The sequence below is a fragment of the Prinia subflava genome, chromosome 8 (assembly GCF_021018805.1).
Source record: "Prinia subflava isolate CZ2003 ecotype Zambia chromosome 8, Cam_Psub_1.2, whole genome shotgun sequence".
In the NCBI taxonomy this organism is placed as follows: Eukaryota; Metazoa; Chordata; class Aves; order Passeriformes; family Cisticolidae; genus Prinia; species Prinia subflava.
In genome coordinates, this window is record NC_086254.1 from 27,406,532 (window position 1) to 27,433,994 (window position 27,463).

At 47.5% G+C, this 27,463-nt stretch overlaps 1 protein-coding gene across 1 annotated transcript in view; it reads left to right on the plus strand.

Annotated features, from left to right (window-relative positions):
- COL9A3 (collagen type IX alpha 3 chain) overlaps nucleotides 1-27,463 on the plus strand; it is a 32,333-nt gene that overhangs the window by 2,831 nt on the left and 2,039 nt on the right. Inside the window, exons 3-29 of the mRNA XM_063404310.1 lie at nucleotides 2,695-2,730; nucleotides 3,325-3,396; nucleotides 3,651-3,704; nucleotides 7,380-7,415; nucleotides 8,034-8,057; nucleotides 8,544-8,597; nucleotides 8,758-8,811; nucleotides 9,499-9,540; nucleotides 10,997-11,053; nucleotides 12,298-12,351; nucleotides 12,810-12,863; nucleotides 12,978-13,031; nucleotides 13,769-13,822; nucleotides 15,322-15,375; nucleotides 15,799-15,852; nucleotides 16,140-16,193; nucleotides 16,758-16,811; nucleotides 17,540-17,584; nucleotides 18,379-18,432; nucleotides 18,778-18,831; nucleotides 20,920-20,973; nucleotides 21,856-21,927; nucleotides 24,855-24,890; nucleotides 26,168-26,212; nucleotides 26,440-26,472; nucleotides 26,856-27,002; nucleotides 27,362-27,416. Of these exons, the coding sequence (XP_063260380.1) occupies nucleotides 2,695-2,730; nucleotides 3,325-3,396; nucleotides 3,651-3,704; nucleotides 7,380-7,415; nucleotides 8,034-8,057; nucleotides 8,544-8,597; nucleotides 8,758-8,811; nucleotides 9,499-9,540; nucleotides 10,997-11,053; nucleotides 12,298-12,351; nucleotides 12,810-12,863; nucleotides 12,978-13,031; nucleotides 13,769-13,822; nucleotides 15,322-15,375; nucleotides 15,799-15,852; nucleotides 16,140-16,193; nucleotides 16,758-16,811; nucleotides 17,540-17,584; nucleotides 18,379-18,432; nucleotides 18,778-18,831; nucleotides 20,920-20,973; nucleotides 21,856-21,927; nucleotides 24,855-24,890; nucleotides 26,168-26,212; nucleotides 26,440-26,472; nucleotides 26,856-27,002; nucleotides 27,362-27,416 (1,456 nt within the window). The remainder of the gene's footprint in view (nucleotides 1-2,694; nucleotides 2,731-3,324; nucleotides 3,397-3,650; nucleotides 3,705-7,379; nucleotides 7,416-8,033; nucleotides 8,058-8,543; nucleotides 8,598-8,757; nucleotides 8,812-9,498; nucleotides 9,541-10,996; nucleotides 11,054-12,297; nucleotides 12,352-12,809; nucleotides 12,864-12,977; nucleotides 13,032-13,768; nucleotides 13,823-15,321; nucleotides 15,376-15,798; nucleotides 15,853-16,139; nucleotides 16,194-16,757; nucleotides 16,812-17,539; nucleotides 17,585-18,378; nucleotides 18,433-18,777; nucleotides 18,832-20,919; nucleotides 20,974-21,855; nucleotides 21,928-24,854; nucleotides 24,891-26,167; nucleotides 26,213-26,439; nucleotides 26,473-26,855; nucleotides 27,003-27,361; nucleotides 27,417-27,463) is intronic.

The window sequence follows — 27,463 nt, forward strand, 5'->3', positions numbered from 1 at the left end:
CGTGGGACAGGATCAATTAACAACATTAATTAATGTGAAGAACTTAGTCTTAATAAATCAAATGGCTGAGTAAAGTCTTTAAGGTGCGAAGTCCTGCAGTCCCAGCCTTGGTCTGGAGTTCTGGCTACAGAGAAATGGTAGAAATTTGAACAGACTTGAAGCCCATCCCTCCTGTGGCCAGAGGATGTCAGTGCCCTGTCCAGGTGAGGTGGTCTGGCTGTCCAGGCCAGGCTCCAGGACACTGAGTCCTTTCAGGAGCTGCACAGGAGGAGGTGCTGGGCTGTGGCTGGTGTTGAGCAGAGTCACGCAGCCTCCTTGCCTAAGAGCTGCCTTTTTTTTGTCAGTACACTCCAGAAAATGATGGTATATAGAATTCAGCACTGTTCTACATTTTCCCAGTGCTGCATGGGGAGGGTGATGTGGATCCTGAGTGGCAGCGTCAATGATGCGGACTGAAACCATTCATTTTTTTTCTTTTAGTGCTGAGACTTTTTTGTTTGTTTTTTTTTAATTCTACTTGAAAAATTTCTGTGCTGTACTCCTGAACTCTGTCAGCCACTCCAGCCAGGTCACCCTGACAGGTGAAGGTGCTGTGGAAGTGCTGCTGGGTGTCCCTGAGCTGGGTGAGCTCTGCCGAGGTGTTCAGCAGTCTCTGCCATCAGCTGTGAGCAGTGAGAGGTGCAGAGCATGCAGCTGAATTATTCAGGATATCTGCCTGGATGAACTCCATCAGCACAATTTCTCCAAGGTCCTGCTTTCACCCCTGCCTTTCAGGGGGAGCTGCTACATTAAGTCTCTCTGAAATATTTTATAATTAAAGCCTTTAACGAGCTCCTCGTTTCATACTCAGTAACAAGCAAAATCTCTCTCTCCCAAGACTAGAAACAGCATGTTTTGATGGAAAGAATTAGTGACAAGTTCCTGTGAATTATTTCTGGGGATGTAATTCCCTAAATTGCTAATAAGCAATTGTCACTTCTCAAAAATCAAGGGCTTTTTTTTCCCCCCCTGCTTTCTGTCTCCTGGCTTGACTTGCTGAGAAGGAGTGAACTTCCTTCCCTCACACAGCACCAGGAGAGCATTTCCTTTTGCTGACAGCCCTTGCCTCTAATTCCCAGTGATCTGGCACTGGGGGTACCAGCACTGATGAGGTTTTTGATTCAGCTCTCTCAAGTTCTGGTGCTCCTGCAGGGGTCCACCATGGCAGCATCAAGGTTTTGGATGGTGCCCAGCAGCCTTGGCTGCTGCTGTCACCTCCCTGTGCAGATTCCCACCTCAGAGGCAAGGAAAAATGCAAGGGGCTGGCAATCCCAGGTGCTGGAGGAGGCAGCAAACCACCCCTGCTGCCATTTCCAGCTGTCTTTTCATTTCTAAAGAACTGCTCCTTTCATTTCCTTGGCAGGGAACCTTCCCCAGCCACCATAGTGATAACTATTTATGGAAAAGCTGTGGGCAAAGGATACTGAAGGAATTGCTTCAGCATAAAGAGCATAAAGATGCCTCTGTTCAAGGACCCTCTGGTGGGTCAGTGGTGCAGGACATAAATCCTGAGCAGCTCCAGGCTCCAGAGATTTACCCACAGCCTTCCAGTAAATATAGAAACATCTATAAATTCCGCAGCTCTACCAACGCCTCCTGGCTCCTCATTACCAGGCCCGTGGTGGGATGGTGTCATTTCCACCCTTCTTCCAGAGATTTTCTTCTTCCAGGGTACCAGCTCGCCCGTTCCCCTCTGCTTGCCCACAACACCTCTCCCAAAATTCAGTGTACTTATCCTAAAGCCAGCAGGGACTGGGACACAAAGTGGTTTTCTGTGGGATGAGATGGAAACCAAGCTCCAGTCAAGCTCCTGCTGTTCATAAATGTTTGCTTCTTTTGGGGCCTAACATTAAAATATAAATTGTTATCTGGAGTCCACACACACACTTATGAATGACTTTACAACTGGCAGAAGTGATTAAAGACTTATGAAATATTGTCTTGCAAACACCTTTAATGCTGTTCTTCAAAAGTTTCTTTTTATTAGAATAGAAAAAAAAATAGAGCGCTTTTGAAATATTGTATGAAAATTGTGTTTAACCCAGATTGTGCAATTGGATTAGGTGGAAATCAGTTGGGGGCTGTGCTTGTTTGCTTTTCCTGTCCAAGTTTAGTCATCTGAAGAAAATCATTGTGGACAGTTTGTTCATTCTTCACTTGGTGGTAATCCCCAGCTCCTGGCAGTACCACAGCTCCATGCTGTGCCTTGCAAAGCTGCAGTTTATCCCTGCATCCCTCTGTTCCACCAGGAAGATGTTTGGAATCCACAAGACCCATCCAGCCTCCCCTCTGCCCCACCTGCAGCCAGTCCTAAGTGCAAATAAATTCTATAAAATTTAAAAAGATATTAAAAACTTATTATAAAATATCAAAACTATATCTGGAAGAAGTTGAAAGTTCTGGGGGCACTGTGCAGGAGCACTGGTTCTCTCTGGGAGGCTGGGGATGGGCATTTCCCCAAATCTGCTGCTGTGGATGTTGGAAAGGACTGTCCAGGCTCATCCTGCTTGGGGCTAGCAGGGTTTGGAGCATCAGCTCGTGAGAGTGAGAGAGGGAAATCTTGGAGTGGGCACAAGGAGAGGTCTGAGTGCAGCTAGAAACACCATTGCTGGAAAATAGAGGTTCAGCACTAACACTTTTTCCTCTTTCCTCTAGGGAGAGCCAGGCCCTCCTGGTCTGCCAGGCCCACCAGTAAGTATTTCCTGCTTGTCATTGACTTTTCCATCCTTTTGAGAGGACACAGGGCACGAGCTGGCACTCACAGCCTCCCCTCCCTCTTCATTTGCCCCAAAATTCCCAGGGGTGGGGATGCTCAGCACTGCCCCAGGGGACAAACACATTCTCCTGCTTCATTGCTGCCAGTGAAACAGAATAAAAGTTAAATTAATGAATGAAATAAGTGAGATAAAGCTTCACCTGTATAATGACAGGTGTCATGGCACCAAGCCACATCACATGGTTGTTTTTTGGCACTGCTCTGAGTCTGCTTCAGTCTGCCAAAGGGTGTTCAAAACTGCACCAGGTGCCAGAGCCCTTTGTTTGGGCCATTTACTGCATCCCTTCCTCCCCCTGCTAAGAACAGCTCGTGAGCAGGTGGGAAGGAGCCACAGCACTGAAATTTAGGGCTTGGATATGGATTCACAGCAAGATTCACCTCTCTTTGTGGGATTGTCCCATGTGGCATGGTGCTAGGTTAACACACCAACAAATGAGCATCCATTTTTCCATCCTTGCCACACTCCTCTTGTTATTTTGTTATAATAATTGACTGCTTGCCTCATTTAGGGGCCAAAAGGTGCGCCAGGGAAGCCTGGAGCTGCAGGTGAAGCTGGACTGCCTGGCCTTCCTGGAGTGGATGTGAGTATTTTGTCATCTTCTCTTGGGTCTTTTAAACCTTTCACATGGGCAGGAGTGTTCTCCTGATGTGCCTCATCATTCCCAGTGCCTACTGGAGAGGGAATGTGAGTCCTGGACCTGCATCTGTGTCCTGCATATCAGGAGAAATTAAAGGAGAAGCAACTCTAGGCTGAATTAAGGAATATGAGATGAGGGATTTTGAGCTGTGGTGCTGACGGGATGGCATTCTCTTGATCTTTTGGGTTTTTTTACAGGGTTTAACAGGAACTGATGGCCCACCTGGCCCAAATGGGCCTCCAGGAGACCGTGTGAGTACCTCATTAGGCCCTAAATCCCTTTAAATGCTCACTGTCACTGATTGTAGGCATGATTTCCACATTCTGCTGTAAATTGGTGATATTCACCAAGTGTTGATCCTGCTGTAAACCCTTGCAGAATACTTGGATCCTTGAAATGCAGCCCCAGGTGGCTTTTCATTAGCCAGGGCATGAAATCCACCTTTCTTTCACATGGCTTTGAACCTGCTGGGGTTGCTTCAGTGGTGGCTGTACTGGGGATATTTCAAGTACCCAACAAGTTTCTTGAAGCAGACTCAGTTGTGAAGTTTATCAAAGTGAAGTTATTTTGCCCTTTATCTGCAGTCTGAGTTGGCAGATCTGTGTTGTTTATAATTAATGCTACTGTGTATTAATTGTTTGAACTTTTGCCTTTTATTATATCTGGAACTGTCCATATGGTTGCATTATTAGTTGCCATAGTGTTCCCTAGCCAGCCTAGTAAGAAATAAGAATTTTTTCTGCTTCCTGCATATTCCAGCTCTGCTGAGGGGCAGCACAGGGACAGAGAAACAACTGCCAGAGATGGTACAGATGTCCTTCAGATCATCCACAGCCATCACCCCCTCTTAGGCCTCCCTGTGACATTAAGAAATAATCATTAATGAGCCACTCAGCACAGACTGTGATCCAGCATGGCTGTTCTCCTGTCTCCCAAATGGGAATATCAGGCTTGTGTCCACAGCTGGCTTGCTGATCTCTTGGACTCAGGGCTGCACTGATGGGCTGGATTATTGTAACCTGCTCAGTGCAGCCCAATAATCCACTTGCTGCTCCAAGGACTTAGTCAAATCTAAAAAATCTGTCAGTTATTTAAGGGGATGAGTGGTGCAGCCGTGTATTTGTGATATGCTCTTCTTCCTGTCCCATGTGCCAGGCAAAGTTTGTGTGGTCACTGGGAATGCTGAGTGGCAGGACCCAAATACCCTGACCACAGCTCTGAGCCCCTGCTCATCACCACCACCCTAAACCCCACTCCTTTTCTGTCCCTTGTGCCCATCTTTCTCCCCAGAGACCCAAACCTGCAAAAATCCCTCTCAGACATTCTGTGCCGAGAGCCCAGCAGCATCTGGGACCACATCCCTGATTTTTCCAGCAGGAAAGCTCAGGACCACCCCGGGAAGGCTGTGAGCAGCTCTGTGCCCTGTTTGGGCTGGGTGGCAGGGCTTGCCCATGCCAGGTTAGCACACAGCTCCTGCCTTGCAGGGATAATTCCTGGGCACCAGGGCTTCCCCTCTGGCTGCTGGGCAGGAGCCCCAGGCAGAGCTGCCCTTTGCTTTCCCACATCCTGGAGCTCAGCCTGGCAGCGTGGGGCAGGCCTGGACCCCTCCTCATTTATGGCAGCTTTTCAAGGTCAGTGCTCCATCTGGGAAATTGTTTTAATTGGTCTAATAAAAACCTGGGGAAAGGGAATTCCTCGAAAAGCTTTAGCACTCTAAATGGCAGCATTGTTAGCCTGACTTGCTTTTTTTCTCCCTGCTTTTTAGAACACATTTCAGTCTTGCAGGACTCGCTGAAATAAGCTGTTTACTTATTGCTGTGGGCTTGAATTCGTGCTTAACACTCTGATTTCTTCTAAAAAAGCTTGATTTTTTTGAACTGGAATGTCTGAGAGCAAAGCTGTGTAGCGTAGGATTTTCAGTAATACTTTATTGCCAAACATTTCCAAAAGGATTTTTACTTAAATATCTCCTGCTGCTCTCAGCATGCATCAGCTTCTGCTTCAAGACTGATTAGATCAAGCCTACTTGTTTTTTTAGTTTTAGAGCCCCTTTATTTTTAATAAATAAAATATATAATTTTTAATATATATTTAATATCTTTTTAATAAATAAAAATATGGGGTTGAGCTGAGTCCTGACATCCGTGCTGGGTACAGGTGGCCTTCCTTTGAAAGTTCTCAAAGGCCATTTTGAAGTTTGTTACTTTTCAATGAAAGCAATAAGGAAAACATAATTATTCACTTCCATTTATGAACATCATAATAATCAAGTATTTTCTATGCTCCATAGTTGTCTATTCACAGAGTAAATTACTACAAAGTGAAAAATTATGGTGATAGCATTTTCTAATCAAAAGAGAAAGAACATTGTTACCAGGAGAACGAGTTGAGTCAGACAATTAAAAATGAGATGTAAATTAGAGTTTCTCCTTTGCTTAATGCAGTAGCATCAGCTGGTTCAGGGACTTCACAGTTTCTTACCTTACCAGGAATGTTCACTGCTGCATTCTGCACCTTACACCCTCCAAGGTATCAAAACTGGGGGGTGCAAAGGGTCAACATTTGGCATTTTGGGTGCTCTGCCAACTTTCTGACCTGTTGGACAAAGCAGAAAGGTGATGCAGTTGCTGTCAGAATTAGGGTGATAGTCAGGAGGCACCAGGAATTCGAAGTTTTCCTTGCAGGAGGAGATCCCAGCTTGTCCCTTACAGCCATCAGCAGTTGTGAGGATTTGTAGCCTGAAGATAAAAGTGACTGGAGGCAGAGCAGAGGAACCTGCAGCAGGAGAAATGAATGAGCTGCCACTCAGAGCTGATTTTTGTTGGATTCCAGTCCTCTGCTCACAAGAACACTCTTAACGAGGCCTTGGGTCCTCTGTGTCTTTCTCCTTAAGCTTAACAAGGGAAAACATTTCCAATCTCCTTTGGCCCACAGAACATGGAGAGGGCGGGTGTCATCCCTGGGGTCACCATGGGAGCTGTGTGTGCTGGGACATTCTCCAGTCTGCCCATCCTCCTCCTTCTGCTGGTCCCCAGGGGCTGACACCCTTTAATTCCAGCTCAGGACATTGTCCTTGAGGTGTTCCTGTGCAGAACTTTGGGGAGGTTTGGGCTGGGGAGAGGCCATGGGGGCTTTGTCCCTGTGCAAGGAGATGTCCCTGCTCTGTCCCTGACCCCTGGAAGTTGTCCCTGTCCCTGTCCATGAGATGTTTTAAGGTCTCTTCCAACCCAACCCACGCTGCAATTCTGTTTCAGAATCATCACCCATAATTAATTTTACAGCCTGCTGGCAGCTTTGCAATGCAGCAAAGGGGTTGAGGAGGTCTCTCTGTGTTCTTATCTTCAGTCAAGCAGGAACTTCACAGCTTCAAGATTAATTCCAGTCTGAGCCATGAGTTCACCAAGCTCCAGTGAAGCCTAAGAGCAGGAATGCAAACTGGGAAAAGGAGATGGGGATTTGCCAATGAAGCAAGTGAAGAAGCAGAAGCTGCCAAATCTTTGGCTTTTCTTGAAAGTAAAATTGATGAACTAATAAAATTCACTAGAACAAATCCGAATTTTGTTAATAGTTTTAGAAAACCTAGTTATTGGATCTACAGTGTGAATGTATTATGAATGAGAATATTTCAAGTAGATAGAATTCAATTTATGAACGTTTATATATTCATGGAGGACATTTAGATATTCATCTGAGGCCAGCAGGGACTTCCAGAGTAATTATCCGTAAGTTTTGTCCTTATCTGTGAATGTAAGGACAAAATTGAGTGTGAATGCAGCTGAGCATCTCCAGTTGTGTCCTGTTTCTCCAAGCCACTGCTGGAGTTTCCAAGCAAAGCTTGGTGTCAAGGGGAGCAGGCCTTGGTGACTCCCCATATGAGGGTTTCTCTTTTATCCCTGCTAATTTTTTATCCTGTTTTATTCCCACAGGGTGCATTGGGACCTGCTGGGCCACCTGGACCAGCTGTAAGTACCTCCCACATGTGCTAAAAGAATGGAATATTGTGCCAAAACCATCACCAAGAGAGGATGGGGAGCTTTGTACCCCAACCAAAAGGATCAAAGCCTGAATGAGTGAACATATTTTTTGAAATGTTTGAATATGTATGTGTGACCTGTTCTGGTTACACAGACCTGGTTTTATTCCCTGAGGTGTTCTAAAAACAAACCAGCCTGGGCTGAAGACTGACATATCAAATGCTATCACAATTATTAGACACCATCTAATGTCTAATCAAAAATAAAAGGAAAAGAAAAAGGAGAAATAGATAAACTGGGATGTTGTCTTGCTCTCCATGTCCCACTCTTGTGTCACCACACATCTCTTTTCTTACAGATATCTCATAGGTAACAGAGATGGAAAGGGAATACAAATTATTAGAGGCAACAAAAGGATTCATCAAGACTCTGCTCTGATTGCAAATTATAATCATTAGGGGCAAGGGAGTGATAAGGAAACTTAGAAGAACAACAAAAAAAATTAGAAGCATTAGAAGCATTTTTTTTTCTTGGTTCACGGGGTTTTTTTCTTCCTGTCTGTTCAGTTTCTGAGTGATCTTTTACTGTTTCAAATGTTGTTTCCAGGGCAAAGGACTACCAGGACCTCCAGTAAGTAACAAGAATATTTTTTTCCATAAGAAGTTGTAAATTAAGAGTCTGATTTTATTGAATACCCTGAGTGTTGCAAACCCACCCCAGGCCTTAAGTCCTTCTGCTGTGCCAGGCAGAGGGATGTGGAGTCCTGCAGATCATTGACCTTGTGGGGTTTTCTCCTTGCTCCACCCTGGGGAAGCTGGCTCTGGGGTAAATTCAGGGCACAGCAGCCTTATAAACAGTGGAGGTGACCAAAAAAATTCTGGGGCAGCTTTTGCTTGGTGGTTCCTGAGAGCTGCCCTGTGCCTGAGGGATGCAGACTGGCAGTGAATTCCAGGGGAACCTGGAGTAAAAAGCAAGGGGTGCCTTGGGAACACTGGTCTGGTGCAGGATGGAGCTCCTGGGGGGATTGGGGACATGGGGACAGCCCAGCTGCTGCCTGCCCGGGCTCTGGGTGTCAGGGTCACCACAGATGTACAAACTCTTCTCTCTGTTCAACAGGGGCCTCCAGGACCTAGTGGGCTCCCAGGAGGACATGGATTTCGGGGCCCTTCTGTGAGTTTAATCCTCATTTACTGGATGTGTCACAGCCACAGAGGAATGAATTCAATTTTTGTCTCTTACCTGTCTCTGAAGTGACATTTTGGTAACCACCCCTCACATTCCTTTGCATTTACATTGAAAAGGAATTCTCATTATTTTTCTTTCCTTTTAGGGACCTTTTGGTCTGCCAGGATTCCCAGGGCCTCCTGGACCACCTGGGCCTCCAGTAAGTTGAGACTTGAAAATAAATGTGAGAAAATTCCTGGGGGGAGTCTGGAATTTTCCTCTTGCTGCACTTTTTATTTGCTGCCACTGCCACGAGCATTCAGCAGAGCATAAACACCGTGCCCTGAGGAGAGCAGGGACTTTTCCCTGGCTGCTCTTGGATGTTTTGGTGATCTCCTGTTTGTTATTTGTGCTCTGTGTGAGGAAGGACTAAATTAACCCCACATTTATGGCACACAGGGCATGGAGTGGGCTTGTTGCTCACTCAGGGAAGGTTTTTGTGCTTGCTTGAATCAGGATTTCTTCTTGTAGGGCCAGCAAGTGGGGCTTGCAATCAATTCCCTGCTTTGGGTTTGCTGTGGCCTCTCTGGAGTGTTGGATAGTGGGGTTGGGAGGGTTTTCCCAAGGCCAGGAGGATGCCAGGCACAGCTGCTCTTCTGTGACTGCTGCCTCCATCCCCTGAGCCCCAGGCCCTTCCCAAGCCCAGCTGGGCATCCCAGGGGATGTTCCAGCCCTGATGTGTCTGGGTTTGAGAACTGCTCCAGCTCAGGGCAGCACTTTAGGCTGTGGGGCTGAGATCGTGCCTTGTGCTGATCCAGCTGAGCTGGCTCTGTAAGAATTCTCCTAGAAATTGTGTTCCTCCTGCTGTTTGTCCTGTGTTTAAAAGCCACCCTTCCCTGAATTGCAGGGTCTGCCAGGAGCCCTTCCTGACGGCGGGGGGGACCTTCAGGTAGGTTTTTCTTTATGAAGCATGAAAATGTGCTTTGGTTCAATCCCTGATGTGACTTTTGGTTGGCACAGCTGGGGGAGTGCCTGAGCATTTGACATGCACTGTTTAGAGCTGCAGGTGTGGGTTTAAACCCCCTTACCAGGATGTACAAGAGTGGGGTGTGTGTTCCTGGACTGGAATGTTTTTTCAAGGAGGCAGATGTGCACTGGAACAGATTCCCAGAGAAGCTGTGGCTGCCCCATCCCTGGAAGTGTCCAAGGCCAGGTTGGACAGGGCTTGGAGCAGCCTGGGACAGTGGAAGGTGTCCCTGCCATGGCAGAGAGTGGAATGGGATGAGTTTTAAGATCCCTTCCATCCCAAGCCAGTCTTTGATTTTGTGCTTGCTTTTTGCTTCCCAAAATGCTCATTTAGCATGAATTCTTCACATGCTAAACGACTCCAGCATTTGGTAAAAGACAGCAGCTCTTCATGCTTCCAATCCTGCTTTGCAGCAGGAAGGGCTGTGTGTGCAGCACTGTTTATTTCCAGGGATGGTGGCACTGGCACCATGGACATGTGCTTTGTATGGGCCTCCTTCCTCAGGAGAAAGCCTTGATCTCTTTATTCCAGGGGAGTGTTAAGTCCATGAAGGATGGAAGTGACATTTGCAGATTTCACAGCTGTTGTTGTGACAGCTTCTTTGGTTTTCTAATTGGCATGCCCCAAAAAAAGCTCCGAGTCAGTTTAGGCTGCCTTATGGCACATCACATGGGAGTTAATAGAAAATGATGCTATTTCTGCACGTTTAATTTAAGTTACCCTGTGGAATATACTAGAAAATTAAATTTTTGCTACAGAGGTGCTGCCTGAAGTTGTATTAAAAGAAAAAAAAAAACCCAACAAAACAAATGAAGAGCTATTTGTAAAGTTTTAAAAGTATGGCCTTTTCCTCATGAAATTTCCATGCATGTTCTGATCTGTTCCCACCCTGGAGTTCCCACCAGGGGCTCTCCCACCCCTAGACATCTGCAGAGATCAGCTTACAGGTGTTATTTTTTTATTGATGCCCTTCAATTAACTCTGATGCCTGTCCCTGTTGGCTAAAGGGAATTAATAGGGGTCAGTTAATGCAGAGGATTGAATATGGGATTAATGATTTGAAGAAACTGATCCAGCTTCAGTGGGAATCTTGTGCTCTTCAGCATTTTGGACTGTGGACACTGTCAGCCTCCAGAAAGTCTCACAGCCTGTGTTCCAAGTGGAGCAGGCCATTCAGAAATCATTATTTTGTGAGTTACCAGGACCTCTGGGACCCCATTCCTCAGGGAAATGTTGGTCCACCCATGATAATGTGATTCCATTTAGATTTAGTGAATTTAAAGACAAAACCCACATGACTTTTTCACCTAATGGGTGAAGCCAGCCTCCCTGGATGTGCTGTGTGCCTGTTAAACCAAAGTGTTCCTGTTCCCTGCAGTGCCCAGCTCTGTGCCCACCAGGTCCCCCAGGGCCCCCAGGAATGCCAGGCTTCAAGGTAAGGAATCATCAGGATTTGTCTCCCAAAACAAACAGCACTATGAACCCCTGCATTAAATTGTATATACAATCTCTATATATAGGCTCCACACCTCCCAAAGCAGCCATGCATTTGCATTTATTCCTACAAATGAAATGTAACTCTTGGCATTGATTAAAATCCTCTGGAGCCTGTTCCTGATGGACAGGAACAAACAGGGGCAGCAGCTCAGGGCTGCCTCAAGAACCAGGGGCTGCCTTTCCAGGCCTGAGAGCTGGAAAAACCTCACCAGTCCTTAAACTGCAAAACCTAACTTACATCATCAATGTAACACAATTTAATTGTTGTTTTTATAGCCAGTGGAGCACCAGGCAGATTCCTGTTTAGTTGTTGGGCTCTGGTGTGTAAATTCAAGTTCTCAGCCCTCAGGAGTTAAACATCTCCTCCTCTGTCCCCTCTGTGGCTCACATGAAGTCTTTGCAGTTATGGACTCCAGTAGTGAGACAGAGTAAAAAGTGATTCAAGTTCTTTTAGCAGGGTTTAGAAGTTGGCAGAGAGTGGGTGAACTCCTGGGAAATGCTCTCAGTTCCTCCTCAAGTGACCTTTCTCAGGTCTGTTTGGTCTCTGCACTGAGTCATAAATATCATTACAAACACAAAATGTTTAGGGCATAACTGCTCAAAATTCATAGCTCATGAAATGGAAAACCCTGTGGAACTCTCCAGTGATGATGCAAATGGTGCACAGGACCTCTGTTGTGGTGAGGAATAACATCTGCCACGGCTGAAATCAGCCTGGGTCTCTCCCACAGTTACAGGAAAAGAGCCAAGACACAAATTGAATCAGAGCATGGATAAAAGCTTCCAGTGGGGCATGGATTTCTGTGCAAGCTTGAAGATGAAGACATTAAAGATGACTTTAAAGGGGGGTTAAAAATGCAGAATGGGGCTCTCAGGAGTGACTCATCCCCTTTTTTGAAGTGGTGGGAACTGAGTTCTGGTCCCTGATCTGCATTTGAGAGTTGCATCCAGACCATGAGCTCAGTCCAGTGCAAATCACTCTGGAAAACTCTGGGTATTTCCTGGAAATACATCAGTTCTGACACTGGTACCTGGATAATCTCCACTCACAGCACACCTACAGACTGTTTTCTCTGGGAGTCATTTGGGATGTGGGGGTTTAGGTTTCACAGCTGCCTCACCAAATTTGATTTTAAAACAAGACTCTACTGGGATGTGAATAATCCTAACTCTTATTTCTAGGGACACACTGGTCACAAAGGGGAGCCTGGTGAAGTAGGAAAACAAGGAGAGAAGGTAAACTTCAACTTAAAAGTAATGGAGGAGGAATTCTGTCTTTAAAAACACCTTGAAAAAGAAATAAGTGATTTTTTTCAAGGAGACAGGGAGGAATGAGGCTGTTGGCTGAACAAGGAGCAGATACTTTGGCTGAAGTGCATTGGGTTCCCCTGCCCTCCCAGTAGGACCAAGAAAATTCATCTTTCCAGGGATCATCATGTGAAGATCAGTTTAACAGCTCTCCTTCCCCATGCAGGGATGTCAGCTCAGGAAAAGCCCTGCATTAATCTCTTGGATAAATTCCTGACTGATCTGTTCTTGCACATAGAAGAAATTGTAATGTAGAAGCAAAATCTGAAGAGGAATCTGGGAGGGTGAGAGGGAGCTCAAGGAGAATGGACAGGGATGTCCCTGGCTGTGAGTTTGCAGGCTGCTGCTGTCCCTCTCCTGTCTGATGATGGATTTTTCTCCCCCAGGGTAACCCTGGCCCTCCCGGCCCTCCAGGAGCTCCTGGTGGTGTTGGCCTGCAGGTAACCCCTCCTCTCCTCTCCCCTCCATGTCCTCTCACTGTGGAGCTCCGTGGGGCCATCAGTCACCTTGGGTACACAAACAGGGACTGAGCTTTGATTTCTTCTCTTAATTAGGGCCCAAGAGGACTAAGAGGCCTCCCTGGTCCAGTGGGTCCAGCTGGCGACAGGGTGAGAAAAAACTTCTGATTTTTTCCTTTGCTCTCCACCACCAGTTTGTCTTTTGAGAGGTGCCATTGGCACTGAATTCCACTGGGAAACTCATAAAGGCACAGAGGGTGGGCTGTTCCCTGCAGCTTCTCCATCAGAAGAACCTTTCCAGGCCAGGAGAATCCACACACCCGAGGGGCTGGCAGGGTCAGGCTCAGCCAGGCTGAACCATTCCAACCAAAGGGCAAGACTGACAATGTTATAGAATCCTAAAAAAAAAAAAAGAGAGAAACTTCTCGTGAATATTTCACTTTCTGTTCTGTCTCTTTACAAGAAAAAGCCAGAAAATCACTGATGGACAAAGGTTTTCAGGACACAAAAAGGCTCCTCAGTGAGAACAGGGTCGATCTCCAGCTCATTGAGGCTTTGGGCTCTTGTCACAGTCCCCTGAGCAGCAGCCCAGAGCCTGAATGGTTTGGAACTGGATGAAGTCATGCATTTATTTAGGAGTAAGAGTGTTACAGGATAGCAAGGCCATGAATGGTATCAGTGTATCAGAGGTACAAAGGTGAGGAGATCCAGGGTAAAACCCCTTTGTTCAGGGTGGGATTTTTTGCATGTCTGTCCTACAAACCAGCAGGAGATACAGGGTGTCCTTCCAGGGCTTTTGTGTTTCCCCAGGCTGTGGTACAAGGTGGGGATTCTGCTCCTTCATGCTCTGCCAAGCCCAGCATCTCAATGGTGTCTGTTCTCTGCAGGGTGACATTGGATTCAGAGGCCCACCTGGAATCCCAGGACCTCCAGGAAAAGCTGTATGTACCCCAGTCTCTCTGGCCCTGCCTTGTTTATTCCTCCTTCCTGAGCTCTGCTGCCAGTGAGCAGGAGGCTGTGCTGGCCACCTCCATCAGATTATTCCCTTTGCCCTTTCCCTGCCTTAGAGCAATGTTATTTTACCTGACCCAGACCTTACACGCCCCACACCAGAATAAATCCACCACATTTCCATTGCTCTCTGTGCTTCGCTGCCCTTCCTTGAGCAGCAGCAGCTGTGGGCAAGCACTGCAGAAGGGAATATCCATTGCTTTTGGACAAGAATCAGCCCTGTTTTGAGCTTACATCCCTTGAGCCTGGTCTGTTCCCACAGCTCTCAAGGATTTTTGCTCCAAGCAGAAATAGCTGTGTATTGAGGATGCAATCCCCATCCTCCTGCAGAGCTCCCTTCTGCAGCACCACTCTCTGGGGACCCCTCCCTCCTCTTGCTATTATAGAAGAAATTCATCCAAACTAAAATAAAATTAGGTACTTTCTCACCAAACCTTTCATTACACCCAGCAGGATCTAGACAGTAAATATTAAAGCTTTTCTCCCACTCTGTTTCTGCTTAAAGAAATTGCTTCATTAAAGGAAGGGGAAGTCGGTCTCTGCCCTGAGGGGTTGTTGGCCAGGTCCCTGCTGCAGGGGGTGTGTCAGGAATTGGAGTGTGTCAGGAATTGGAGTGTGTCAGGAATGGGAGTGTGTCAGGAATTGGAATTGGAGTGTGTCAGAGATGGGAGTGTGTCAGGAATTGGAGTGTGTCAGGGGTTGGAGTGTGTCAGGGGTTGGAGTGTGTCAGGGATTGGAGTGTGTCAGGAATGGGAGTGTGTCAGGAATTGGAGTGTGTCAGGAATTGGAGTGTGTCAGGAATGGGAGTGTGTCAGGAATTGGAGTGTGTCAGGAATGGGAGTGTGTCAGGGATTGGAGTGTGTCAGGGATTGGAGTGTGCCAGGGATTGGAGTGTGTCAGGGATGGGAGTGTGTCAGGAATGGGAGTGTGTCAGGGATTGGAGTGTGTCAGGAATGGGAGTGTGTCAGGAATGGGAGTGTGTCAGGGATGGGAGTGTGTCAGGAATGGGAGTGTGTCAGGGATTGGAGTGTGTCAGGAATTGGAGTGTGTCAGGAATGGGAGTGTGTCAGGAATGGGAGTGTGTCAGGAATTGGAGTGTGTCAGGGATTGGAGTGTGTCAGGAATGGGAGTGTGTCAGGGATTGGAGTGTGTCAGGGATGGGAGTGTGTCAGGAATGGGAGTGTGTCAGGAATGGGAGTGTGTCAGGAATTGGAGTGTGTCAGGAATAGGAGTGTGCCAGGGATTGGAGTGTGCCAGGAATGGGAGTGTCACTGGGAAGTGCAGCCGAGATCTCAGGGCTGTGTGTGCTCACCCCTCTGCTGACACCAGCAAAGAGCCCCAAACCCTCCTCATTCCACCCTCTGTGGAATGAGCAATCTCTGTCCGTGGCTGGTGGAGATGCTGAATGGCTTTTCCTGCTCTGTCACAGGGAGACCAAGGGAGCAAAGGACCTCAGGGATTCCGGGGGCCCAGAGGAGACACTGTAAGTGCAAACACCCTCTGCTCCAGCCTGGGATGTGACAGTCCAAAGGCTGTTCCGTGGGTTTATTTTGGTTTGTGCCCCCTTCATTTGCTTGGCAGGGATGGAAGCATCATCTCAAAAATGAGATGTTTAACTCTTACTAAATGTGCCTGAGCAATAAGGTGTCCAAGTGCTGCTGCAGCCTGGAGCACAGGGGGCAGATCTTACATCCCCATCCCTTGAAATGATCAAGAATTTGCCCAGGTGTTGTATCCAGCACTGGGTTGGTTTCCTGGTGTGTCCCAAAACAACTTTCATACTTATGTGGACAGAGAGGACCCAGCTGAAATGGAATGAAATGTCCCTACAGAATCTGAGTCTTGTCTTTGTTGGCTGTTCTTCAGCTCTACGATGGTTAACAAAGGATTTGTTGTTGTTTCCTAGGGTAAACCTGGACCAAAAGGAAACCCAGGGGCTCGTGGGTTCATAGGAGAACCTGTAAGTCAATAGAGCAGGATGCAGGTCTTGCTGTTTGCCTTGCTTGCAGATGAGGAGATAAAACACAGCAGGAAAAAAGCTGCTTCATGCCTCCTTTGCTGTCAAGCTTCTGCCCTGGGGTCTCTGTGTAAACCCAGCTGGACTGAGCCATAGTTGTACTGCTGTTAATGAAAACCTCCCAGTACAACTGGAGCTGGACTCGTTGCCAAAAGCTGCTTTGATGGGAATGTATTTTGCAAACCGCAGAGCCTCCTGCTGCCCTAAAGGTGTGCTGTCCATGTTTGCAGGGAATGCCTGGCAAGGACGGGCGGGATGGAGCTCCTGGACTCGATGGTGAGAAGGTTTGTAAAGTCCTGCCTAAACACTGCAGGGAAGGTCCTGAGGTGTGCTGGGAGTGCTGCAAAGCCACTGATGCTCCTCAAGAAGCTTGTCTGGAAAGCTTTTCCTTCTAAAAAGTGTTCTAATATTATCACTAGTGAAGGAGAGGGAGATTCTCCTGTCGGTTAACCCCGAGGGAATTCCCTAAAGAAGTAAGGTGCACGAATGATGTAAGCCCAGCTTTGCCCCTGGATTTAGTGGTTCCTCCAGGCCTTCAGAGATGCCTTTTCAGAGCTGCTGACAGAGTTGATTTTACCTGGAGACAAAATGTGTCAGGTGCTGGTGGCCTGGTTCTTGAGGAGTGCCCCTGCAGGAAGATTGAACTGTGCTGCCAGGGAGCTGCAGGGAGCAGGGAAACACCTGGGAGCTCCTGCAGTGGGTGCTCGCTGCTCTAGACACAACAGCTCTTGGTCCTGTGCATCCAGGGAGGGAGAAAAGCACAAGTCCTGTTTGGGACTGTGTCCCCTGCCCGTGCCAGGCCATTTCCCAGTGCTGCAGGATCCCTCCTAACCTCTCCCTATCCGCAGGGTGACGCAGCTCCCATGGGTGCTCCCGGAGAGAAGGGGCCAAATGGACTTCCCGTGAGTATGGAGCAGGACCTGCCACCTCTGGGGGTGCCAGCAGCTCAGGGTGCCTGCAGAGATCCTTCCTGGGGCAGGGGAGGGTCGTTCTGTGCCTTGTTTCACAAGGAGCTCAGTTAAGCCAAGAGGAAATGCACTTTTCCCACCATGCAGACAGGGCAGGAGTGTGCCAGGCAGGATTGGAGAACACCTGGAGCAGCATCACACAGTAATTCCCTGGCTGTTGGCTTCTCTGACACTTTAAACTCTAAACTTGAGAGGGATTTTCTCTTTCACATCCCACTGATGTGCATCCCTTATGGAGGGAAATAAGATCTGGGATATAATATCCTGAGCTCTGTCCCTGCCTTACTCCAGTGCTTATTGGCAAAATGTTTCATCTCTCCAGACTTCCAACTATTTAAAAGAGACGAAGTATTCCTTTCTTCCTGCACTTACAGAATATTCTGAACACCCCTGGAGTGAGGTTTCTGCTGTGCAAAATGTTGCTGCTGCTGGTCTATTTGTATTTTCCTGCTCTTTGCTCTCATGCCAAGGATTAGTGTTCATGGGGCTGCAAGGGCAGCAGGAGAGACATTGAAGTCATCATTTTCACAGTGAAAGCTGCAGAAGTTTAAACCCTCCATTGCTTTAAGCAATGGTCACTCTTTGTGTGTCAGATCAGACCAGAATAACAAATTTAATATCTTCACTTCTTCTGACATTGCTTTAACACCTTTTTTTTTCAGGGTCTGCCTGGAAGAGCAGGTATTAAAGGCTCGAAGGGTGAACCAGTGAGTGAATCTCTCTAATGAAGGGGTCTGGGGGGGAAACTGGTCACAGCAAGACTTTTTAGCCTTGGGGGATTGGGAGGACTTACCCCAAAGTGATGGTTCCTGTATTTCTGCTGGGGCTGAAGAGCAGGATTTAGGTAAAATAACTGGGCTGGCACCTGGTTCAGTAAAGGAGAGTCACCAGTGGTTTAGTGAACCTCATCCTTTTGTCAGAGCCCCAGGAGGAGGCTTCATCTTTGGGAATCAAAAGGCTGAGCACCAGCAGGAGCACAATGATCTCATCTTGCCTTCTGCAGATTGTTCCTCACCTCAGGACAAAAACTTTCCATGGAGCTTTAGATTGACACCTACCTGTGAGATAAAAGAAAACCTCAGCAGACCAAAGCAGTCCAGCACAAAGCTGTTCTGAGGTGTCTTTTTTTTGCCCTGTCCCTGTCCTTTATGAATTTTTCCCTCTGCATCATTATTGCTGCTAATCCTCAGGGAGGAGAGCACGCTGCAGGAAGGTGGTGCAGGGTGAATGTGAGGGGATGTCCTGGCATCCCTGTCTCACACAGGACATGGGGACACTGCCCTGGGGCTGGCAGCCCTCCCTGGTCACTGGTGCCAGGACAAAGTATGCAGCTCACCTGTTCTCTGGTGCTGTGAGCTTTGCCTTAAAACTGTAACAACTTAAATCTGTTTTTATTTCCTGATCCGGGTTTTAACTCCCTCCTCCTTTTGCTGCCTCAGGTAGGACAGAAATGCCTGCCTGGAGTGATGCCCTAACTGAGTGTTTGCTTTGTGCTCTGCAGGGCAGCCCTGGAGAGACGGGAGAGGCAGGTCCCTCTGGAGAGCCAGGCATCCCTGTAAGTGCCCCACATTTCCACTCAGCATGGGCTCTGCTGGGGAGATGACACCAAACTGGGGAGCTGGAGCTCACGTGCTGCTCCCTTGCATAAATAAAGCTTCCAGTGCTGCAGCACCTGCAATCCCATGGGACTGAGCACTCCAGGCATCCCACACTGGCGTGGAGCTAGCAGGGAGCTGGGCAGGGTGCTGGGCAAAGCCCACCAGCTGTGGGCTGGCAGATGGGCCAGTGGGGCAGGAGTCTGGGACTGAGCAGCCTGGGATCCAGGAATATGCCCCAGTGGGGTGGGAAGGGTGGATTTGTGGCTCCTAAATACCACAGCTGACTTTGGTGTCCCTGCCAGGGCGACGTTGGCATTCCTGGTGAGAGAGGCCTGCCAGGACCCAGAGGAGCAACCGTAAGTACAGAGCTGGCTGCAAAGCAGAGAGGTGCCAAAGCAGGGTTTGTGTGGGGGGGTGACTCTCTGGCCACAGTAAAAGGCCACTTTCTCTCTCAGTGGTGTCTCTGGGGAGCTTTGGCAGCAGAGAAATTCCTCCCCCAAGCTGGGTCAGATCCTGCTCTCACTGACAGCTCTGTGCAGATGCCAAGTGAGCCCTCCCATTTCGCTGGGCAGAGCAAACTGCAGCTGCCCACGAGGTCTGTGGGGCTGCCACAGTCTGGCAGGAGAGCCTGGACAGCCCCCAAGCCCCTCCTTACACAGGGTGAGAAGGTTCTGCCCGTGCTGAAGTGAGGCACGGGCGATGCAGAGCTCCCTGGGAAGTTGTTGCAGTGGACTTTGCCACCAGCACATGAGACCTGAAATCCTCCCCAGCCCTGCATCCCCTTCCTTGGAGCAGTGGAGAGGGATTCCCTGTAAACCTGCAGCCATGCATTCAGCACAACTGGGAATAACTGCATGGCTCCCTGCTGCGTCCCTGCTCCATGGCAGAGATGAGAACAAATCATATCAGGAGGGTAAAACCCTCATTTTGTTCCCAATACTAAAAATGTTTGGGTATCTTTTCATGTTATCACTCCCCAGCTAGTGCTGCTGGGGTTGGATCTTCTAGTGATTTTGTTGGGTTTTTTTTTTCTTTTTCTTTTCTTTTTTCCCCCCATCTTAATCTCATTTTGAAATCCAGGAGCCTACAGCAAGTCTAATATGATTTCTGGTACGTGCCACTTGGAAGAAATTGAACTGCATGATTTATTGTTTGTGGGCAGCTGCTGCTTAAACTTCCAAGGAGAGGGAAATCAGCTTTAGAAATAACCTGTATTAATAATGTTTGCTTTTATGTCTGCAATTTTTCATCTAAGTGGCTGGCCTCACAAAAGGTACCACATTATTACAGCCAAAAAGCAAAAGCAGTCGAGCTAATTGTGGTGGTGCAGAGTTTTGACAGGGGTGCAGTTGCAGCTGAACCCATGGTTTTGTCTAACCTGGGCTTCTCATTTCTGATTTGTTTTATTAGAATCATAATTTATTAGTTAAGGCTGAGCTGTTCCATGAGAGGTGCAAGATTTTTCCACTGTTAAGGCTGTTTGGCTCAAAACAATTTAGGATTTTTTTAGCTCTGAGTACCCAGGGTTTCTCAGAACCTGTCAGGCCCCTCCAGCTCCCACCAGCAGCTCAGCAGAGTCATTTTTGATGCAATTTAACTCAACTTTCCTAAAACTTTGTATTTATAACTGTCAAAGTTCCTTACTGAATTACAAGCAGAAAACAAAGTGGTAACCAGAAAAATACCTGAGCATCTGTTCAGCTTTTTGAGGGTGATGCTGCTTCATGTCAGTGGCCAGTCTGAGTTTTATTTGTGTCCCTGAATGCTCCACCCAGCAGGGATGGCACTGAAAGGAGCCAAAGCTGCAGCCCTGCCTCGTGACAGAAGCTTGCTGAAGGCATCTATTTCAAGAAGACAGTTTACAAAATGAGATTTAAATGTCTAAATTACTTACTTTTTTTTTTTTTTTCCATCCAAGATCTTTATTGGATATGTGATTTTTCTCAGGAGAAAGCAATAGAGACTCCTAATGGTAATGTTCATGTTCTGAGTCTGGTGAGCTCCTAAAAACCTCAGCTCTGACAGCACCAACTGCTGCCTTTTGCACATTGCTGGAACCAAGGCTGTCCAAGCAAATGGATTCAATTCCCATTTATCATTTCCAAGGGCCTGCAGCACATGTTTTGCAGCAGTTCCTTGCAATCAGTTAAAAGCATAATATTGGGACAGCAGATCCCTCTAATGGATGTTGTCCATGCTCTGTCATGCTGCCACTTTTTGCTGTCCCTGATCTCTGCTGCTCATGAGTGTGGTATGTTCCTAAGCATTGATTATCCAAATGAGCCTTTCTGTTAATAACAATGCAATTAGCAAAGCCCAGCCAGCACCAAGCCCCACTTTGCAGTGGTTCAGCAGCACGGGGCTGCTCACTCTGCCAGTTCAATGACACAACTGGCTGAGCTGGCCCTGGAGCTCCTCACCAAAGCTGCTCTCTCTCTTTGCAGGGACCACTGGGTCTCCAGGGCCCCGTAGGAGCCCGTGGGGTCCGAGGTTTCCAGGTGAGTGGGATGAGAGGGGAAATTCTGGGCATTGTGGTTTGGCAGGTCGGTGTTCTCTGCACACCTCTGGCAGGTGGGTGATGGCAGAGAGGGAAAGGAAGAAATGTCTTTCCATAGAACCAGTGTGACACCCTCATTGCCACGGGATGGTAGAAAGGGCACGAGGCCAGACAAGCTGCCTGCAGGGGCAGTTTCTGTTCAGTGTTTGTTTGCAGAGGGAGGGGTTGAGCTTTGAGCCTGTTCCCTGGCACAGGGCGCCCATTGAAGCTGTGCCTGCCCCATCCCTGGCAGTGCCCAAAGGCTGGATGGAGCCCTGTCCACCCTGCTCTGGTGGAAATTGTCCCAGCCTGTGGCAGGTGATGGAACACGCTGAGTTTTGAGGTCCCTTCCAACCCAAATTGTTTTATCATTTTTTGAGTTTGATCTTTGTAAAGACACCTCAATTTCTGCTTGATCTGGTCTGCTCCGTGCCTGTATTTGTTCAGGGAACTCCTCCTCCCTTTTGCTGCTCTGGGGTCTCCAATATTTCTCCCTCCCTTCTCCGGGGGTGTGGGACCTCCACTCCTCACTGGCACTGGTCGAGGGGAGCATCACTTGGTGGCACCACAGATATCCAAGGTTTATTAATTTTAAGAGGTTTATGAATGAAAGAGCCAAGCCAAAGGTTGGAGCACCTTGGCACGTGCCTGACCTTGGCTGTGGAATGAGTTGTACCAACCAACACAAGTGGTGCCCAGGTCCTGGAGGAAAAGGGAGAGAGGTCATCCAAAAATAACCTTTCTGAACAGGTTATGGAGACTGGTGAACTTCCAGGGTGTGGAAGGGTGCGGGGTTTCTGGCACTGTAAGCTGTATCTTTTTTTTTTTTCTGTTTTCCCAACAGGGGCCCAAAGGTGCCAGTGGTGAGCCTGGCCTTCCTGGCCCGACTGGGATCCGAGGAGAGACAGGAGACAGGGTAAGGACAGACCCCTGGGGCTGATTCCTGTTTGGGATGGGAATTTAGGGCCTCATGGGGCCCAAAACCTGCTGTAGCTGATGAGTGTTGGGTGTCCCAGGCCCTCCCCTGAGCTGCCCAAGTCAGACTCATGCACCCTGTCCCCTCTGTTCCTGGTTGCTGTTTCACTTCAGAGACTCCCACTCTTTTTAGACAGGATGGATTGTTTAAAAGCAAATTTCAGGCCCTTTCCTAGCCAGAATGAAGAGTGTTTGGGATTTTTCCCTGTTTTCACACTGATTCCACCAAAGCCAGGAGCACAAGAGAGCTGATTCATGAATGCTTGATTAGACTCTCTGGGTTTTTTTTTTTAAATTACAGTTTTATCAGTGACTTTTCTTTCTGAACAGCAAAACACCTGGGCATCCCACCTCACAATAAATGTGACTTTTTATTTAAATGAGTTCATTCTCATTTGAAAAAGGCCATCAGGGCAAAGTGAACAGCACTTGTTGGGAGCTTGCAGGAGAACAGGAGCCATGTGTTCACCAGCTCCCTCCTCCCCAGCTTTAAGGTGAAAGGTTTTCTTAAAAAAACCCTTTAAGTTGCTTTCTGTGTAAGCAACTGCAGCAGCACCACAGGGGTTCCACAATGGCCCTTCTGTGCTGGCTCCAGGCAGGTTTGAAAAAGCCTTTTGGAGTGTCAGTGGGCTGGAAGTGTGAAACAGGAGTGTTATTGTGGAGCTGTGGGGCTCTTGACTGCATTCAGGGCTTTGCTGTGGTGAAAAATTCAGAGGGGAAGAGGCCCCTGCATGAAGTACCCAGGGAGCTGCTCCAAAAAGAGGGAGAGAAAACGTTGTGCTTAAAGCAATAAAAAATAATCTAGGTTTTATTTCTGGCTCTGAAATTCAGTGTAGTTACTCTAAGGTGTGACTGTTGGGTGCTCAGAATGAGAGGAAACAGCCTCAAGCTGCACTGGGGGAGGTTTGGGTTAGATATTAAGAATTTTTTTCACAGAAAGGGTTGTAAAGCATTGGAACAGGCTGCCCATGGAAGTGGTGGAGTCACCATCCCTGGAAATGTTCAGACAAGGTGTGGATGTGGCCCTTGAGGACAAGGTTTAGTGGTGACTGTGGTGGTGGGGCTGGGTTGATCCTAAACCCTCAGGTTGTGTTTTTATAGCCCAAACAAACAGCCCGTGCTGCTGGGGGTGGTGGCAGCTGCTGGGGACACACAAAGAACCCAGAGATCTGCCCTGGGCTTGCTTTACTGCTGGTCCTGACGTGGGTAAAGAGGAGAACTGCACACACAGGATTGATGCAATTACCCCATCCCAGCTGCAGCCAACTCATCAAAATCTCCTGAAATCAATTGAGACTTTTGGGTGAAAAAAGAAAAATCCCCTCATGCCCGAGCTAACTGAGTCCTCCCAGGCTTTTTCACAGTCCTTGGGCTGACTGTGGTCAGGAATATGAACCAGCATTTCAGTAAATGTGTTTGCTAGCATGAAAAATACGAGAGGTTTAGTGCATTTGACTGTAAGATACACAATAGTGTTGAGATAAAATCCATCAGACATCCTGCTGGAGTGGGATATGGGGAGGGGAAGGTTGGGCTGTTGTTGCTGAGGCAGCAATAGACAAATATTTTTCCCAAGGATTTTTATTATGATCAAATTCCTGAGGATTCTGGATGCCAGCAGCAACCTGGGGCATTGCCTCTCTCCCTGCTGGAGCACGAAATGCTTGGCCAAAACCATGAGTTTTGTTGAACTGATCAGATGAAACGTGGGGAGACGTGGGGCTGGCAGTCCTGAACTCCTTGTTCCTGCTGCTAGGAATTACCACTGCAGTGAGCTGGAGTTTTGAATGCAAGTCCTCTGGGCTAAGCTTGTCTTTAAGGGAATGTTCCTTGCAGGGTTTGGTCTTTGGTGGCTGATCTGTGTTTTATTGCCATAAACTTTCATGGAGCCTTGAGCCCCTGTGAAGTCAGGGATATAAAATTGAGATGAAAATGTTCAGAAAGGAATATATTGTTTTTGCCATCAGCAAACATAAAACAGGTGTTATAAACAGTTTTAGCCACTCTTTCATTTCTACATTCTGTTGTCTGTTTTTTCTGAGTTATTTTTATTAATAAAAATCCCCCCTCTTTTAACTTAGTGCTTGAATTGAGCAAAATGAAATGTCCTTGTTGTGTGTTTGTCCTCCTCAAAGATTGTTCTGCTGAGCCATGTCTAGATCTAGTTAATAAAAAAAAGATCAGTTTGCAGATGCCAGATTGATGAGTGTGCTGTAGAAATCCTGCTTGAAGGGTAAAATGGCTGAATTTCACATGTAGATTTTGCAGTAGAGAAAAAAATCTGAGGTTCTCCTGAACTCCTTGTTGGCTCTGCTCTGTGGAGCAGAAAAATCATAAATAGGGCTAAAAATGTCTCATGTCCTCTCTGTGAATGTCAGGTAGATAAAGATGGAAGGACTTTCCAAATTGCCTGGATTATTCCTGAGGTGATAATCAGTTCATTATCTAAATGTTTTTTATTCAAATGGCCGTGTTGTTCCATGAATCTTTAAATCAGGAGCACCTAATTCTAAATCCTAGGAAAACTGACAGTCTAATAAAGCCTTGAAAAAACATCTTGGCTTTTTGCCCTTGTGGTATGAAAATATTCTTGTCTGTTTTATACCACAAGTAAATCCAAGCTCCTCCTCACATCACAGGCTGAGGAACTGTCCCACAACACAAACCAGGGACTGTGGAGAGTGTCACAGAGCTAGCAGGGTGCTGAAATCCTTTCTTATTTCTAGGAAGTGTCAATGAGATTTGTTCCCTCTTACTTGGCAGCTGGGAGACTGATTCTGACCCCTTGCTGAGCCAGTGTCTGACCACACCAGGAATTCACAGGAACAGTTTGAGCTCATTTGCCTTCCTTCTCTTACTTATTTTCAGGGTCCTGTTGGTGTTCCTGGTCCCAAGGGGAACCAGGTAAGTGACAACTTTCATGCCATTGTCAGCAGAGGCATTTAAACCACGCCTCAGGCACAGCCTTTGACAGCACAAACGGCTTTCTCTTCCACAAATGAAAATATTCTGCAGCACAAACCAAACCCCTCTTTGGTCCCATTTTCCCTGCACTGGCACAGATGTTGTCTGTTCTAATGGAGACCCATGAAAATGCTGTGATGCCAACACCAGGCCCTTGCTGTGTGTTTTGTGGCCACAGGGATCTGTGCAGGAGCTCCTCACATCAAATTCCTCCCAAGTTTAGAAGTGCAGCTTTTCCTCAGCCTGATGAGGGATATTTCACCCTAACCTGCAAGCTTGGCACGCTAATGGACTAGTTTAATCTTATACTTTTTGCTGTTCAACTTCCATGCTTGGTTTAATGTCAGCAATGAGGTTTTGGGCCAGTTTTCATCAAATACATGGCTTTCATTAATGCATGACTGTGTCCTTGCAGAAAGCAAGACTTTCCTAGCAAGCCTTGCTGCTTTGGTTTACCAGCACAAATGTGGTCTCTGTTTTGTTGCTAAGGGGAGAGACCAACCTGATCTCTGTTTGTCTTGGGATAACTTCCTCTGGAAAGCTGTGGAGTCACCACAGCAATGTTCATTATCTGCTCTAACAATGGGCTCTGTGCTGAGCCAGCTCTGCCTTGGGCAGGGCAGGGATTGCAGGGATTTGTGTTACCCCAGCCACGCTCAGATTGCTGAGGCTGCTGCTGGCTGGGGTGAGCAGCTGAGGGATGGTCCCCGGCCTGCCTGGGACAGTGGATGTCACCAGAGCTTTGGCCACTCTTGCATTCCTGTCCCCAGGAGTGCAGGGGATGTTCCTCACCACGAGATCACTGCAGTTTGAGGGTGGCATGAAGCTGTTCTGCTCAGGAGGCCATGAGAACAGGGACACTCAGCATTCAGCTGTGGCTGCAAACCCACATTTTCTGTGAGACAGAGCAGGGGGAGATGAAATTTAGGTTCCCTGCTTGAGGAATGCCAGTGCCAGCCTGTGAATGTCTTTCATGGCCAACCCATCATGGTTCTCATCTGTGTGAATTCAGCCTTTCATCCAGGTCCCAGCTTGTTGCAAAGGGCACCCAGTCCTCATTCCAGCTGCCCTCATCAGCAGGGAACAGCTCCTGTGGAGTTCAGCTTTGGGAAGAGAGAATTTCCTCTTGTGGCTGCTGAGAGCCCCCCTGTCCCTGAGGTTATCCAGGCCTCAGGTGATCCTTGCAGGTGCAGTGTTAACTCTGGTCTCTCTCTCAGGGCATTGCTGGAGCAGATGGCCTCCCAGGTGACAAAGGAGAGCTGGTAGGTGTCCTTAAATTCAGTAGAGTTGACTTCTCAAATAACAGAGGGGTCCAGAAAACCATGGATCACTATTGTCAGTCAGAATAAATCACCCAAGGTCTCCAATCCTGCTGGGAAATGAAGGCAGCCCAAGCCTTGCACATGTCCCAGCAGCTTGGGAGATTGGGCTTCAGATATGCATTTCCTGAATTAATCATTCTTTCTTATTTCCCTTTTCTTTCTGACAGGGTCCCTTTGGACCCCCTGGCCAAAAAGGAGAGGTAAGTGTCACACACTGGGGGCTCATGCCCCAAAGGATTTAGGAGAAAGCATGACCATGGCATCTTTATAACTACAGAATAAACTCTGTTCTACTGTCAGTCCCTAGAAGCAGGCCTTCCTCACAATCATGCTAGAAAATCTGTGGGAAAAGTACAGGGTTGTGACATTCAAACTATTGAAATCTTTTGATAATTTTGCTGCAGAAGGACTCCTCTTATCATGATCTATATTTGCAAAAACACCCCTGGGATGTAAGAAATGTATCCAATCATCCAGATCAGTTCAGGAAACCTGAAGAAAGTCTTAACTAACCCCCAGGAGAAAAGAATGGACCATGACTTCCTTTTTAAGTGATTTTGGTCTTTTTTATTCTTCTCTGCAGCCAGGAAAAAGAGGAGAACTTGGTCCAAAAGGTGTCCAAGGACCTAACGGGACAGCTGGAGCACCGGGGATCCCAGGACATCCAGGACCCATGGGTCACCAGGGGGACAGGGGTGTCCCTGGCATCACAGGAAAACCTGGACCCCCTGTGAGTACCTGCTGCTTCTGCAGCACACTCAGGGAGCCTGTGGAGTGAACAAATGGATCCTGCAATTTGGATGCTATCCAAAAAAATCAGGTCCTGGATTTCAGCAGGCAAAAATAAGGACAAATAAAGCCCAGATTAATTATCTGGCCTAACATTAAAATTAAGCTCTGCCATTTGTGCAGCAGAATTCTGAAGTTCTTTCCCCCCTTTTGAAGAGGGGAAAGAGCCCCCTGCTCTCCATGCAGGACCCTGTGCTGCTTCCCAAGCTCCTGGAAATGTGTTTTGTGTCCTGCAGCTTCTGCCAGGGCTGGTTATTGATAAGGAGGTTTCTACAGGATAAATTCTTCTGTTAACTGCAGGGCAAAGAGGCCAGTGAACAACATATCAGAGAACTCTGTGGGGAAATGATAAATGGTGAGTATTACTGAGAGAAAACTGACTTTAGTTACCAGATTAGTAGA